Source organism: Limulus polyphemus, unplaced genomic scaffold (genome assembly GCF_000517525.1).
Source record: "Limulus polyphemus unplaced genomic scaffold, Limulus_polyphemus-2.1.2 Scaffold2195, whole genome shotgun sequence".
NCBI lineage: Eukaryota > Metazoa > Arthropoda > Merostomata > Xiphosura > Limulidae > Limulus > Limulus polyphemus.
In genome coordinates, this window is record NW_013667805.1 from 47,879 (window position 1) to 65,931 (window position 18,053).

Consider the following 18,053-nt stretch of genomic DNA (forward strand, 5'->3'; position numbering starts at 1 on the left):
CAAGAGCTGACACAAAAGTATGGCACACAAAGCCTACCCAAATGCACCACCCGATGTCCTCAAGCTATTGCTGAGGGATCAGTTTGTAGATGCGTTGGACAGTCCACAACTGAAGATACAAGTGAAGCACACCCCTCTACTATGCAGGATGCAATGGCCAGAGCTCTTGAATTTGAATCCTATGTTAAGTCCAGCACAGAGGTACCAAGATTGGTACAGTCATCAGGATTCAAGGCCAGAAAAGGTCAACTTTCACAGAGGATTGAAGGACTTTGCTGGCACTGTAACAAACCTGGGCACAAGAAAGCTCAATCCTGGAAGATGCCATGGCAGGAAAAGCTGCTATCCAGAAAGGTTGTTGGAACTGTGGACAACTAGGACGTATGAGGAGCCAGTGTAAGAAGAATACTACCAATAGGTCAGCTTCGGGAAACCAGTAGTGGTTGGTGCTGAGGGACGCCCACCAACCCCCATTGTGAAAGTCCCAACAGCTAAGTGTAAAATGGCAAGTACACATAGTGTCTATGTGACAGGAAAGCTGGATGGCCAAAGGTGCAACTTTGTCATAGATTCTGCATCTCAGCAAACCCTTGTGAGTATCAAGATGCTGGATCACAAAAAGAGTACCAGAAGCCATACAGAAGCTCTGTGGTGTGACAGGATATTCTTCAAGGTTGTGGGGACTAGTGTGGGTAACTATTGAGCTCATAGGCATGAAAAACAGACACAAAGTATGCTTGGTTGACATTGAAGACGAATGCATATTAGGATTGGACTACTTACTACCGAGGAAGTTCGTAATTAATTTTGATAAAATGACGTTTGGGAGCAACAAAGGCCAAATTCCTGTAACTCTTAAAAGAGAGGTTGAACTAACTGGGTGCCATCAAGCTGAAGTCAAAGTGACTGAAGGAGTTAATGATGGTGAAATGGAACCAAATATGGATATTAAAGCAGAACAGGAAAAAGACCAAGATTTGAAGCTAATAATTGATTTTCTAAAAGCAAGTGTTTTGCGCCCTGCTTGGGAGAAGGTGTCTATTCTAAGCCCCGTGACAAAGAACTTTTGGGCACAATGGGACCAGTTGAAGCTTGAAGATGGTATTCTTCTCCGGAGATGGGAAGTGACGACCTGACAAACAGTTATACCGAGAAAGTTACAGGAAGTTGTGACGCGTCAATCACATGATAGTTTAACAGGAGGACATCTCGCAGTTAAGAAGACATTGAGTCACCTACGACAAAGATTTTACTGGATAGGTATGATGCAAGATGTGGAAGAATGGTGCAGGACATGCAGTACATGTTGTGCTAAAAGGGGACCCAAGTATAAGGGACGTGCTCCAATGAAGTTATATCAAGTTGGTGCACCAATGGAAAGAGTAGCTGTTGACATTGCTGGTTCTTTGCCCCACATTCGTGCTGGAAACAGGTACATTTGTGTGGTGATGGACTATTTCACCAAGTGGCCTGAGGCATATGCAGGAAGCTGCAACTGTAGCTTCGGCTATTAGTGATTTCTTTTCCAGATTTGGTATGCCATACAAACTGCATTCGGATCAAGGCTGTAACTTTGAATCAGCTGTGTTCCATGAATGCTGCAAGTTGTTTGGCATATGAAAGACCAAAATAACGCCACTTCACCCGCAGTCTGATGGGATGGTAGAAAAGTACAACTGGACAGTGGGACAGGAATTGGCAAAGTTTTGTATTAGCTGCCAAGATGACTGGGAAGTCTTACTCACTCCACTGTTGATGGCCTATAGAACAGCAGAGTGTGAAGCCACTGGATATACTCCAGCAAAGTTGATGTTTGGTGGGGAACTTTGGTTGCCAGTGGATCTGATAACAGGATGCCCACCTTATGAAGAGTTCGTGAAAGTGTTATTGGAAAAGATGGATGATATTAACTATCAAGTGCGTTCAAACTTGAAAACGTCTGCTAATTCCATGAAGCTATGTTATGATAAGAGATCTACTGAAGTCAGCTTTGTACCAGGAGACAAGGTGTGGTTGTATAATCCCAGGAAGACCAAAGGCATGTCTCCAAAGTTGTATTCTCTATTGGAAGGCCCATATGACATAGTGGATCGTCTCCCAGATGTGACTTTCTGGATAAAATGTGGGCGGCGAGGTAAGCAAAAGGTGGTGCATGCCAACAGGCTTAGGCATTATCACAGTCCAGGACATTTCAGTTGGGACGAACAACAGAACAAATGACGCTGCTGAAGACGTGTCACCTGAAGAAGCCACTGTCAAAGGAGAAACTCTACTCAGTTTTGTAAAGGAGAACAGTGAAGCCCTTGATGAAGTTACTACCACTGATGTGACTATTACCGATGATAGCACATTTCCTGATGGAGCAGATGAACCCCACGTGAAGCAGAAGCCAACGATACGGAGACCAGTTCGGAAGAAGATACGTCCCATAAAATTAAGAGACTTTGTTAAATTTTAATTTTGTGTTTGTAAATTCTGTTCATTTAATTAAGTTATTGTTAATTTTCTATTGGTTTCATGTAAGTGGCTATTGTTCGAGATGAACAATACTATGGAAGGGGCAGTGTTTCGACAGCGGAAGTCACGTGACACTGGTAACACGTAATGAGTTCTTGAAAGATCAGGGAACATCACGAATAATCCAGGATTTGCTAGACACCCTCTATTGTTGTATATTAGTGCGCCAGACAATGAATCGGAATTGAATTTCAGACAGGCAGAGACGGACAATTGAGTCAAGCGTGGTAGTAGGTAAAGTGCGTGAATCGTTCATTGTGAATTATAGCATATCTTTAAGTTAAACTGATTGTGGAAATTAAGGGTATTGCAAAGTTGTATTGAGAAAAAATAAACTAGTTTTATTTAAGAAAGGACTTGTATCGCTTAAGTTTTTCGGAATTTTTATGGGAAATTAACAAACGACCAGAGACTAACAATAGTTTTGCATGCAAACAAAACAATCCACTTTTTGTTGTTGTTTTTTTAATTTTTGTGCTCATCTCAAAGAAATCCTTTATTTTTGCTTATCATCCCTTGAAAATAAATAACCCACTTCTTCATTTTCAATTGCTTCCCATAATTTTGTACGGGCTTTAAACCTTGTTATTGTACTATATTAAGTGGTTTGATCTTTTACTACTGAAAAACAGCTATAAAGAAAGTTTAAGTATGATTGGATACTATGAATAAAGCAAAAGTTAGACTATTGTGTAATAGTAAAAATATAGGTTTAATTTTTTTTATAGTATCTTCCCTTTAGTTTCTGAACTGTGAAAGTATTTGTGTGTTTGAAAGCTACATAATTTTTTTTAAACGAAGAGGTCGGATAACTTGGGATAAGGTAATCATATACATTTTATAGACTGATTGAATGGGTAAGAAAGACAACTTTTTACAAATTTAACACAGTAACAAATGTACTGTGTTTGGAGAAGGTCTTGTGATCATCAGGTACACGTAGTTTACCAAGACACAGGAAGGTATATATATATATACACTATATAAAATATGTCACATGACTGGAGATTTATTAAGGTTCAATAAAGGTATCTTGCTGATGTCTGGTTCTTTGTTTAAGATTATATTATTTCTACTTTTCATTAGATATACTGTGGTTTTATTGAATTGTTATGTTTGTTTGTTTGTTTTCATTATATTTACCAAATAAGGTCAGTTAAGGTTACTATTTGGCAACATGGCAAGTGCAAAATATTCTGATGGCTGAAATCTTTATGTTATTCAAACATTATAATAGTGATTTTTTAAAGATTAAAACAATATCAACCTTATTGGTGAAGGGTGGTAGTAAAAGTTAAATATGTTTCCATTTTATTTACAGTGCGTTAGTTTGGGATTGCTACTTATTTTAAAAAGAAACATATTGGTGACTGTGTAGTGGCAATGTTTAGCCAACAATAGTGATTCCTTTGTTAACTATTATGTTTGTGTGAAAAAATCTATAGAAATAACGTAATATCCCAATTAGTCATGCAGATAACATATAGACACCTTTTTTGTACAGACATGCTCAAAGGGGAAGTGTGTGTGCTGATTGTAATAAATTAATGAGTAACTATAAAAGCTTGTTAAATAGAGTTATATAATAAAAGTCTTGCTATTTTCAAAATGTCTTAAAATTATTTTGGGTTATTTGTGGAATTATTTCAACTAATTATCATGAGCTGTTTTACAAATACAATGAGAAAGTGAATAATGTTTCTGAACATGGTGATTGGATTAGCATAAGCATTTTTGGAACACCAATTTGAAATCACTTTCTTCAGTATGACACTGAATGGGAATCTGTCTTTTCATAATTTGTTTGATAGTGGCACAAAGCTGTTTTCAAAGTAGTAGGTTAAATTTGACACTCTACTTAAATATGTTAGGTTTGAAATTTGGAGTGTTTATGGGGTCTAAAAGACAGGTACAAGCTTTATGGGGGTAGTCAATGTATGAGTTATATTATTAATACTCTTATTTCCTGATATTTTAGTGATTGAATATGTCAATAACTATTCCACCTTATAACTTACATGCCAAATTATATTATGTGCTCCTGTTATTTAGAAGTTTATTTAAGTTGATAACAATAAATGTTGCTGATTGGTTCTCTTTTATGCTTTTTTGTTTAAGGATACAGCAGGTCAGGAACGTTATTGGACAATAACTACAGCTTATTATCAAGGAACTATGGGTTTTCTGCTCATGTATGTCATTTTCCAGCATTCAGGATTGGTAAATACTAGTGTAATGAAATTGCTTACGTTGAATTCAATTCAATTTTTAAGGAGGTAAAAACGAAGCTGGTCAATTTTACCAATTTTGGAATTGTAAAATTGTACATACTATAGCTCTTAATTTACTACATGTATCTTTACAAAATTTGGCAAGCTTTTATTACACATTACAAGTTTTTTGTACACAAAAAAAACAAAAAACTTTTTTTAATAAAGAATTTCTACTAAATATTTGTTTGTGAGTTTTCAAAGCCATTACTGAGTGAAAGGGAATTTTCAGTCTAAGAATAAAAATACTTCTTTTCAGCTTACAGTTTTCTTTTAAATTTATGGTTTTATTACTGTATTTTATACCACTTGAGCAGTAATCCTTCCCATCAAAAGAAATAAATCACAGCAGGAGCCTATTTAGTTGTTTCTCATAGAGCTAAGATAATCCCCATGTGACCTAATGTCACATTTTGGAGACACTTGAGATAGTGTAACTTTAGATGTTTTATTTTACTAAAGATTTATTAGGCTAAGCTGAGAATTTTAAAATTATGTTTTAGTTACTTAAAAAAATAATAAATAAAGAATATACATAAAAAAACAAGAATTTTTAGTACTCACTGTGTACTATAGCTGTTTTCACTCTAGTAAAAATATATGATGTTTTCTCTAAATCTTATTGAGTCTCAAAAATTTGGGTGTGCAAAGAAAAACTTGTGTACCTTTTAATTATTCATTCTAGTGCACAAACAAATACATCAAGCATTAGAACAAAGTTTGCTATAAATATGTCAAAAAATTCCATTACTCTTCTGTGTACCAAATCTGATCAACAAAAACCAAACAATTCTCACTGACTAAAGGATAATGATGGGAAAATTGAATGCATAATTGTAAGGTTTATTTAGAAGATAACCTGCTCTCTTTGTTGGTTATGAACATATTCATCAGCTATATAAGGTATCTTAGCAAACAAACTAAAAACTCAGAGAGAGGGGACTTCTCTGGTGGGTTTGACTAATGTCTTGATATTTCAGCAAGTGAATAAGGTAGAAGGTGCCCTTTGTAAATTCCTGCTTGCAGTTATATATAGTGTGTGTCTAAAAGGTTGGGAGCTGTAGCTGCTAATTGTATAAATTACAAAATTCTGAAGTGAAAGTATTGGAGCTCAGATGAGTCCTGTGACACTTAAAAATGAAGTTTGAGACTTTTTTAATATTTCTTTTTGAAATTAAGAAGTTAAAATGTAGGTAATATAAAAAATTTGAATTCTAAACTATGTTTTCATACCACATTTATTTACATACATTGATAATAAATATAATTACCTTTTGAATGTAAGATGCAAACTGAAAGAGTTAAACCAAGAAGGAAAGGAGATTCTTGGACATACATACATACATTTAAAAAAAAGGCTTTACGTAAGTGACCTTCTTTTCTATGTATCAGAAATCATTAAAACCTTATCTTTGATGGACCATCTCTCGTGGACTTCATGAGTAAAGCAGAAAGGGATTTCTGCTCATCCCTGTGAATCACTTAATTCCTTAACCCTTTCACCTTGGCCAGGTTAAAGTACACATCATGGCGTTTTGGGGTTATTTTCAAAATTTTATTAAATAACTTCATTGCTACTTATGTCAATGAAATTGGCATTCAGCTGTGTTAGACAGAAGAAGTCTCCTTTCTTGTTGTGTCATTGTACACAGTTTTTCATTCGCTGCCATCACTGGTTTTGACATTTCTTCTCTTTTCTTTGCTTCATTAGTTTCCACATTATGAAACACATTTCACTAGCAGATAGAATTTCCTGTTTGCAGGGTTACTGAAAGTTATTAGTACTAAAGATAACCATAATCTCTATTACCAAGCTTATTTGCACTTGTATGTCTGAATTTCAGAAAAGTTCTAAGAAGCAATTCACAGTTTACTTTAAGTGCAATTTGGGGTTCCTCTATTTTCACAACTCCTGTCAAAATGCTAGCCACTATCCCACAATTAATGATTATTCTCACAATAATCATCATATAGTTGTGTCACCTTATTTCTCTTAGTGCTGGATCCACACTATTCTATCATAAAAAAATAATTATAATACAACAGTCATCTATACACTAATTAATTTATTTCCATAGTCAGTCATTGTCACAATACAACAGGTGCTGAAAATCTTATACAGATAAAAAACTGAAGACAGACAGCAAAGGAAAAACAAGCAACCAAAATCTTTATTCACAAATGTAGTATATTTTCACCTACTGGCTGGTTTCTATTCTGTTATTACTTCAACTGACTGCTGGAGTAAAGAGATTTTCCAAAAATGTCTATATAGGGCAAGGACAGAAAGTATAAATTTCAGTTATACTGCACTTTGAAGTCAAAGGGCTCTAATGAGGTATCCTCTAATCCATAGATTACCTTCATCAGACTATTCCAAATGAAACTACTCAAAGGAGAGCTTCCAACTCATACTACAACTTTATATGTCTGTGTCACCCATCAGGTGAGTATCTCACACTCCAAATAGTGCACAAAGATACAGGGCTAATCTGATATAAGCTTCTATGAGATATTGCCATAGGTAACCTTTATTTAAGCAAAATATTTCCTCTTTCTTATGAAATTTCAACATCATTTTACAATGATACCATAACCATATGTATAAAACTTACCTGAATATACCTTCTACATAAATATTCTAAACTAGTTATGGAAGAGTGAAATGAACAGTTATTTCAACTGTAACAATTCAACCTCTCATATATCGAGCAGGGTCTTCTCAGGTCCAAATATCAAAATTAAACATTAAAAACCACATTATAGCTAATTTCTAAGTCGTAATATCCTGTAAACATCTCCCTCGAGTAACATGCAAGACATCATGACATCTACACAAAAAATTTGGACACAATCAGAGAAATGTAAAAGGCAACTGAAAATAAGTTCAAAGGAATCATTTCTAAAATTAACTCAAAACTTGCAAAAGCAAAACCCAGGGATATCTGTATATAGTTACAAAATTAAATAAAAGGCTAAGTAGAATTGTAAAAAAATAAATAAAAACTCAAAACAAAATTAAATATATTAGGACATCAAACTGCCACAGATAAACATACTGTGAAGCCAAAACACCACCAATTTAAAAACTAAATTTAAACATACAAAAATCAGAAACAAATTAGAAACCAGAAGTGAATTTAAACTAGACAATTGTACAGATTAAAAAATTAATGATAATAAATCACATTTAAGAGAAAACTGAAGATATATATATATATATATATACAACATATATGAATCCTTATCTTCCAGTGAGTGTGGGCTGTTTGTGATTATATATCTTTCATAGATGTTGTGGTCATTTTCTTAGGATTTATCTCCAGAATTAAACCATTCTTCGCCATCACCTATGTCAATTATGAATACAGGCAAACATCATACTATCTGAAGTTGATAAGGCAGACACTTAAGTAGTGCATTGATGGTCATCGTCAACAATATAGATTATGCATTGGTAACCATCCATGATATACAAGTTTGAAGTATTACTGTCTTTTGGGTGGCTTTCAGTAGTCTTCTTTCAAGTGTAATAGATTGTCAAGCAATTCGTAAGGCCCGTGACTTCATTAACAAGCCAAGATTGAAAACTTCAAGTCAATTCAACGTATAATAGGTCAGAAGTTCAGCTAGCAATGTAACGTTAAACTTTACAACCAATTATGCCATGACTTGGCCTTTATTTTGGAAAAAATTGTATAGTCACAAACTTAATGCATGTTATATGTTTTATGTCATTCAAGGTGAATGCACTTACCAATATGATGTTAGAACTCATTTGTTCTGAGCACTAATGGATGTACAATTCACACACATAGCTTTTTATGTAATAATGCATGTGGAGCTTAAACCAGTTTGTTTACAACTCCAATCTACTTTCTAATACAAGTTAAACATAATCTGAGTAAGCCGTATCAAATTTAAATTTACAAATCAAGAATTATGTTTCTGCAGTCCACTCAAAAATAATAGTATAATACATCTAATTGTAGTTAAAGCAGAATTCATGATATACACCAATAAACATATATTTGAATCAAACCATTCAAAAACAATAGGTAAATTAAGTTTTCTTTCATTTCAAATAAACAAGTAACTGTGATTTTCCATGATAAAGACTAAGTCACATGATATAGGATATCTCAGTTACAAAAACTAAAAGATATTCCCTTCACCCACACCTGTGTAAACAATGGATCCAATACATTTTTTTACATGGTGTAGTGTAGATTCTAAAACAATTCCATGTCTTTCTCTTAGTGAGAAGTCACATGTATATGCTTACGAATATTCTAACCTGGGACAACAATGTATATATATTCCTTATCTGCATTAAGAAAACACATATTACATCAAGTTTATTTCTCAATGCTCTCTAAGTTAATCATTATAATCTTTATCAAACATGCTAAATATGAGTATTTCAAGCCAAATTCTCTATTTGACTGAAAACTTGTACTCTTTTATATATGCTATATTTATTTACATCATATGCACTAATTCAGATATGTTACAGAAAATATGCCTGTTGCAATTGCATGTAGATATCCAACATCTATCAGCAATATGTATTTATAGTACATGACATCATTATTCAATAGCTAGACTAATTTCCATGGCAACCAATGCTAGCATCAACTGTGCTTCCAAATGCACTAAATGTGTTAGGTCTTAGGCACCACCTAAAGAGTTAATACTTTCTCCAACTTGAATGATCTTTCAAACATAAAAGGTTAATGACTGAAATAGACATGAATTTCACCCTTCTATAACTAATGCAGAATGTGTATCTATATTCAAGTATACTCACATAATATTTTTCCAAGTTTCTGTGCAGTTTCTGTATGAAAAGATATTCTTGTTGACTGGATGTCCCAAGGTCATAAACATCTACTTTCTGTAATTACATAGCTCAAGACTATACACACTACAATCTCTTGTGTCTCTAGCTAAAGTGTATGTGTTTCTATGAGAACTTCTTGGAAGGTAGCTTATTTAAACTGACAGTGCAGAAAAATGTACAACTGGCTTGAAGTATGTAACCTGTGGAATACCTGACTTTATTTGTTTTACTAGGATACTTAATTTGGGTATTTCCATAGCTCTCTCTCTTGATTTTGGCTTCTAATCTCTTGTTATTGATTTATTTTGGCCTCTTGTAGCTGTCTTTCAACATCAAGAGCCAAATGAAACAGAAGAAGCTCAGCCAGTTTTGGTAATAGAACACCATTTGTTTATAAAAAAAAATTATTTAACACTGAACTTGTGTTTGCTGTTTTCCTATAATGTTCATGTTCAGTTTATTGTTACTTAAAAGTCCTGAACCTGCATTTTGCAGAAATCTTTGGCTTACTGTACTTGAATACCACAGACTAGTTAAAAATTTAACATTCTGGAGCCATGACCAGGATTTGTTATTGCAGAGCTTAATTTGAACATGTTTCTTTTTCTGTTGGCTCTCTAGTTAAAGCAAAATTTGTAAATACTATCATGAAAGGTAACTTTCTGTGGCACTTATGGCAGAGATGAATAAATTATGGTGGTGGTGAGAATGTAGTCCAAAAATATAGCAAGGTCTATGACAGGCAGTCTTCTGGACTCAAAACTTTCACCAGCCATGATAGGAGAAATGTTGGCATTCCTTTTTCATCATAGGGACCAAGAGTTGAAAGGTGCCTTGCTGGGCAATTGCAGGCACCACTAAAACAACTTTTAATGGTAATATCCTGTATGCAGGAGCATAGGGATATGGTGACAGCGAGTGGCCTCCACATGCAAAAACTCAATGGGATGGTCTTTATGGGACTTCAAGGAGCATATGGATAACCCATGGCATTGCAGGATACTGTGTGGTGTCATCAGGAACCAAGAAGAGTGGTGAGACTCATGCACTGAATAAATTTGGGTACAATTAACTACAGTACCATCAGCCAGAGCAGGTATTATTTTGTTGCTACTCAGTGTGATTAGGAGTTATTCAGAAGTCTTCAAGGCTAACAAGTCACAATGAAGACAACAGTGGTGCATATTATTATATGTTGAGTAATACCATTGAGGACTAAACCCAAAGATGCCACAAAAATCAGGATTCACATGTCTTATGACTTCCTAGAAGATGAGAATCTCCCAGTAACAACTAAGCCAGTTTTGGCGGAGATGCTAGGAGTTAGAACTTGTGAGCACCAAGTCCAGGTAAAGCAAACAAATCCATCATTGTTCAAGATAACAGCAAAGGAAGACCTGGACTTCAAGCAAGTTGTAGCTTAAAATTGATGGACTCAGGGTTAGGTGGTCCAACACCTGGTGCTTAGTGTAGATAATCCACTGTCCTAGAGCACTTGGACAAGATCTGAATCATTTACTTGGAAACAATTATTAACAAATTGTGCCTAGTGGATAGCTGAGCAGCCTATAAGGCAGAGTTTAAAGCTTTTGTTTTCAAAACATGAAATGTCACAGCAGTAAATACATTTTACACTGTTATTGAAGTGTACATGTGCTAGAAATGTTCAGTTTCCATCCCAGTTACAAGTATATTACTTAATTAACTCAGTAACTTTGGTCTTTAATTGAAGGTAGTGTTAGAAATGAATAAATATTTTGTCATTTGTAATTATACAAGTACACCAAAGCAATTCTACATACATTTAATTCATGGGGTAGACTATACAGTTAAAAACTGTTTATTGTTTTAACAGACTTTCCAAAACTTTTCCAACTACTAATGTAAAACTAACAGGCCTATAATTACTGGGACAGTTTTTATCACCTCCCTTGAAAAGGAGTTACATTAACTTCCAATCTTTTAACACCTGCCCACTATTCAAGGACTTACAAAAAATAGTAGCAAGTACTTCACATATCCAATCCTTAACCTCCTTCAAAACCCTTGAGAAAATATTATCTTGCTCAGGAGCTTTATGATTTTGTAAACTTCCCAATTTTTTCTTAACAAGCTCAGAGTTAATGTAATCATATTGCCCAAACTTGTTTCCATCTATCAACTATTCATGATGAGAAATACTGCTTAAATCTTCATTAGTAAAAACTGAAGAAAAAACCGAACTTTATAACCCAGCCATCTCATAACCATCAGATACAAGCCTTCCTTTATCGTTCCTCAACGGTCCTACCCTAACCCTAACATTTTGTTTACCCTTAATGTATTTAAATGTTAATTTTTACATTTTCAGCAAACCTTTTCTCAAACATCCTTTTCGATGTCCAATTTCCTGTTTCGCCAACTTTCTTAATTTTCTATAATCTTCTAAATTTCTTAAATTTATGATGCTTTTCTTTAATTTTCTCTCTTAAATTCTTTGTGAGGCAACCTGGTTTTTTACTTGCAGCTACCCTTTTCTTTCTATAAGGAATATGTTTACTTTGGATACATAAAAATTTAACTTTAAAAATTTTCCACATCTGATCAGTGTCTCCACATAACTCAGCTGCCCAATTCACAACAGATAATTCTTGTCACATCCCTTCAAAATTTGCTTTTTTGAAACTTGTAATTAAAATATTGTAATTCCATATTTCTATATGCTGTAAAACATCAAACCTAATAGAGCAATGATCACTTGCACCCAGATGTTCCCCAATTTCCACCCTCTCGATATTTCTATATTTGAAGTAAACAATAAATCTAAAATAGCAATGTTTCTAATAGGTTCCTTGACTAATTGTCCAACTTAAAAAAAAACTTTTTGATAAACTGAAAAGAGGTATCTGCACCCAACACATTGATTTTGTACAATATACTAAAAGCTCATAGTTTTTATTAAATATTTTGGTGATCAATGTGAAGTAGTTGTATCACACTGTAAATTTTGATTTGTCAGATATACACAACAAAAAATGTTGTCTCTTGAGGAATGTAAATGTTGGCACTCGAGAAGGACTGTATTTATTCTCCATCATGCTATTTTGGTCTCTGTAATGTAACTTCCACTTTTAAGGTGCTAATGGAGCTTACACTTGAAGGTTGTTGTGGTTGATTTTTCTTATTTTCATCTTTACTTAATGACTATCACGTAAGTAGTAAACTTACCTGCAACTATTATTTTCTGTCTATTTTTTTCCTATTTCTTTGTTGTGAGGGTGGCATCACAATATGGAACTCCTCCTTCCCGCTTTTTTTGGATATACATTCTTGGCTAGATGAACTTTCCAGTGATATTGATATGGTTCTCCAAAGTTTTGGATGGGCTAATTATCAATATGATCTTTAAATGGCCAATATTTTACTCTTTGTTACAAAAGCATTTGTGTCTGTTTTGAGTACAAACACTTGAATGACTATAATCTCAATGGTCATTGTTTTATTTCACCCCTATAACAAATTTATCAAATTCTGTTATATCAAACCAGCAAAATGTAAAAAAAAAACTAAATCAATAGGAGGTTAAAGGGTATGATCATACTGGCATAATCTGTGGTTAAAAATCAGAATTATTCTACTCAAATAGAAATGGATAACATCTCTAATACAGCAGTAACTTAACGTGTTAAGTCAATACAGTACCTTTTATCAATTAAAATAGCTCTATCACAACACTTACAATTCAAGCTCTGTTAATGATAAACAATCCTGAGTAATCCAGATTTCTTAGAGTATTTAATTTTCAGTTCTAGTTCACCTTTAATATTTACATACAGTCAAACAAATAGGGCAGAATAATGGCTGGAGACGGCTTAACTAGGCTTAATAGGGCAGAACTAGATTGAAATAAGTAAATGAAAAATTATCTCACTAACGTTTTAGTTCACTCAGGTGAAGATGGCCTGAACTGTTTTATATATACATGTAACCTATATAAAAGCCAGTGTGTGTCACATCATGCTTGATTTCTCAAAATAGGAGGAGTCATAAAAGCCAAAATGTATTTATCCAAATAGAACAGTTCAATTACCATCTTTCCATTATGATTTTAGTGACAGGAATGCAAGGGGGCCGTGAGGGAGGCTTGAAAACTTAATAAATGTAGCGAGTGTTGGTATAATAAGCCAAAAGTAAAGATGTAATGTGGGATCACCTAGGCTTAAATCATTTCTGAATTAAGCTATTTTCTGTTATATCACCAACATTTTTAATAAAAAACAAACCTCTAAATTAAGAAATTGACAAATACTTTTCCACTTTTGTTGTCTATCCATTTCATTTTATACTTTCAGTACATAGACTAATAACAATATTAAGTTAAAACTTTACTGAGCAACATGACACAAAAGCCATTGTTGAAACTAGTGTTACCAAAACACACTGGCTTTTTTATATATTAGAAGTTGTTAATCTAACTGAATTTTAGTAATTATTATTCCATGAATATGCCATGAATTCATTTCATGAATGATCTTAATTTTGATTGACTCACAAAGGAGTTTACTGATGTTTGACTGCCTCAACTGCACTTTTCTGGCTCTTTGTTGGTCAAGCTCGATTTTGCAAAATTTATTTATTTCAGTTAGCTATGAAATGTGAGGTTAGGGTATACTATAGGATGGGGGTGGTAGTACTTTCCCCATCATATTTGACAGGCTATATGCTAGTGTATATATATATTCATTACAAAATGTCTAATGTGTTGCAGGAAAGAGGTATTGGACATAAACTGGAATTACACTTCATGTTTTGAATTCAGATATACAGTTTATGTTAAGGCTAGAATTTGATTGAAGAATATGTTGAAGAATAATACAGAAAAAAAATATACTTATACAATTAGCATAATATATTTCTCTGAAGGATATTTTTTCTCTTTCTGTTGAAAACTAAGTAATAGTATGGAAGAATCCTGTAATACATTACTAACAAATCTTTACACTTGTACTACAACATTTATTAGAAATTTTCAAACAAATTAAAACTTTTTAGACCACTAATGTTACATTCTTGTATGGTTAATCAAGCCACTGGTAAAAGCACCAATTGAGAGAGATATCTGATACAACCTAAGATGAATGTAGTCAAGACTAAAAATACTTAAGATTCTAAATATATAGAAACATTTCACATTTTTTAATGAGAGATTAAAAATTTATATGGTCTTGGAAATGTATTTGTCTTCTGTTGCAATTTCAGAGTACTTACAAATGGTCACTCGTACTAATTTGAATGCAGTGACCTTAATAACTTACTTTACGATTCTGTCACAAATCTTCATTCATTTAGCTAAATGAAATAATACTTTTATGTTACATGAACTGGTCCAAGGTGTTTTTCTGGTTTGCCTGTTCCTTAGAAGATGGTTTTCTTCGTATTAAAGGTTTAGATTTAATAAACATATTCCTTGATCTGCATACAAAAGTAGAATGCCCTCCTAATCCATTGTAGCCTTTCCTCAAAACTGACTCTTCATCAGGCTGTATTGATCTTAAAGGTTTGAAGATATTTTCAGTTACACGAGGCTGATGGACACTAATTACAGGTGTGCATGATTGATTAACAGAAGAAACATGCATCTTAAGCTTCTTCACAGATGTTCTCTACAAATAAAGCAAAATTTCTAAGCATTACAACAGTCGATTTAAAAAACTCATATGAACTTATTTTTTCATTTCTTTTTATCAATTCTTTTACGTTAATGTCAGAATATTCATTAAACGTGCATTGGTAAACCATTTTAACAATTCTTACTCATCATCATCCACTGCTGAGAACTGGAAACCTTTGTGGTTGGATTTGATTTTGTTGTTTACATACTTTTTTAAAACATCAGATTTTTTTTCTTCAAAAGTGTAGTGTGTGTACTGGGCTTCCCATCGATTTATCTACAGATGTCACCATGATGAATACAAGACTCGATAGCTTTGATCATTTGGACTTTGCAGTCCAATGATAGAGCACGCATCTTAGTAAATACACATGTTGTTGACATCTTGAGGATAATGCATAAAGTGCTGTTTCATTAACAAAACTGTTCCAATTTATCTAAAATCATAGTGCCACTACTATTTCACAATTTATTTATGAATTTGTGGGAGTAATTTTGCAATAACTAATCATGCTAAACCTACAAAACATTTGCTGTTAAAACAATCACTTCCTAATGGAGAATTTCCATTTGGCTCGTCGTATTAATGGTTTAAATGCTTACGTCTCATGCCAATGCAAAGCAATTAATCTATGTAGTTGGTCCTTTTATGATTTCCCAACTTTATTTACAATGGTGTTAATGGCGTTTCAAAGAGACTTCGTAGTATTGTTCATTTTAAGCAGTTTTGTTATAACTGAGTTCATATTAATGAGGTTTGACTGTACTATATTTCTTGTTTTTCACGTGTATTCTTTATTTATTATAATAAAATTAACTAAACTGTAAAAATTAGAAACTTATTAGGTTACATAAGGTTAGGTAAAATAAAGAAAAATAATAATAAACATTTTTCACAAGGTATGCTTGCGAGTAGCCTGTGTGTTACATAATTTGATAAAGTGACATCACCTTACATGAATGATTTGCAAAGGACAATAAAACAATAAAATTTAAGTTTGTTTGGAATTAAGCACAAAGCTAAACAATGGACTATCTGTTCTCTGCCCACCACGGGTATTGAAACATGGTTTCTAGCGTTGTAAGTCCGCAGACATACTGCTGTGCCACTGGGGGGCAAAAAATTAAGTAGAAACAAATGTAATTTCCTGTTACAATTTGAAGTCAATATAGAAAGGAAAAAAAGGTTAATTTAGATATATTTTGTATTCCTCTCAAATTGACCAACCCTATTTAGAGTTAGGGTAGAGAAAATAACAGATAAAATATCCCATAATGAGAAAGATAAAGGGCTTTGTTTTCATATTTTCTGTCTGCTTCTGATTCTTAAAGGGTATAATAGATATTTTAATTTGTTTAAAAGGTTTTTATTCTACAGTGTTACTTCAAACATTTTTCTCAAGTAAGTCACCCCCCCCTCTGACTTCCAGAAAGTGGACCATCTTAGTAATGAAGTAGGTATCAGCTTCACGAGTCATAAAAGCATAACATGATCAAGTAACTTTTATTTGAAGAAACAGTGAATTAAATCATTGTAGTGTGTTTCATTTGTGTATGTACTGAAAACATCTATGTATTCATTGACAAAACTTACATTGCAATTGTCTTCTTTGCACCTGTTTCCTTTGTTTATTTCTATTTTTGCATCATTTTGGTGGAATAATGTAGTAATTATTTTGAAAATTAACTGCTTCTTGAACATCTTTGTACCTTTTGTTTTTTCTGCCATTTTCAATCATTGATATCTCATAATATCAAGGGAACCTCCCACAAAACCAAATGATGGATTAACTGTACATTTATTAATTCATCTGATTTCACTTATTATTTTTGTTGGTAAAGCGGTTTTTATTGTAATGCAAGAGTTGTTGGGCAAGTGGTTTTACTAGGTCAAAGTCAGTTATACCACTTCTTGAGTGACATGAGGTTAAAGTTCATTTTTTTTAATCTTTATATAGTTTCAGATTTAGGGGTGGCCTGACTGATTGAGAGGTAAAGGGGGAGGATGCATGGTACGATGTGTTTTCTACCCACTTAGTCAAGATGTAAATTAAAGGTGTCATATATAAAGAACAAAACTATTCCTACTTACAGTTAGATGATTTGGGGAAAACTTCTCAGTAGAAAAGTCAATGTTTTCTGGATTTGTCAATCGTGGTCTTTTAACACTTGCACTTTCAGGACTAAAAGTTGTTGAAAAGAAATTTTTTTATTGTATTAGTTATTTTTAGCAAACACATTACAGATTAATAAAAGAAACTAAACAGTAATCAAGCAACTATATGGTTCATTCCTGCCTAACTTAATATTAACTAGCCATTGTGATAGCTACATTTGTTTACGACTAGTTTAGAAAAAACATTGTATGATATATGCAACTGTTTCTTTTTAAGTATAGCACGAGTGTTAAATTTAGTTACTTTTAGAAATGATAGATTATCGCAAGTTTGTTTACGTAATTGTACACCAATCATATGTTGTGTTATTCAATTATTGTGAATTGGTGCTTGTTTTATTATTGCATCATGGTACTAGAACCTTCTATGTTTTTCTCGTTTTTTCCAATTGAGTATTATTGTATCATATTATCACATAGTGTAGAATGTTCTAGGCCTCTGTCAGTTTATAAATAGGCATACAAAATGTAGTTCAAGTTAGATAGGTCTAAACAGTGTGATTGTGAGCTTAGCCGAAAATAGCATATAGTGGTGATTTTTTAAAGTGAAATTATTACAAACTGTATTGTAACAGCAGAGAAGATAAGAATAATTCA

The 18,053-nt window shown here is 33.2% G+C and overlaps 1 protein-coding gene across 6 annotated transcripts in view; it reads right to left on the reverse strand.

The window, feature by feature from the left end:
* Positions 1 to 14,604: 14,604 nt before the first annotated feature.
* The window catches only part of LOC106466228 (E3 ubiquitin-protein ligase TRAIP-like), an 81,716-nt gene continuing 78,267 nt past the window's right edge, over positions 14,605 to 18,053 (reverse strand). For all 6 annotated transcript variants that reach the window (XM_022394211.1, XM_013926479.2, XM_022394206.1 and 3 more), the window contains 2 exons: positions 17,373 to 17,463; positions 14,605 to 15,272 (listed from right to left, as the gene is read on the reverse strand). In XM_022394211.1, the coding sequence (XP_022249919.1) occupies positions 14,982 to 15,272; positions 17,373 to 17,463 (382 nt within the window). In that variant the 3' untranslated portion in view covers positions 14,605 to 14,981. The remainder of the gene's footprint in view (positions 15,273 to 17,372; positions 17,464 to 18,053) is intronic.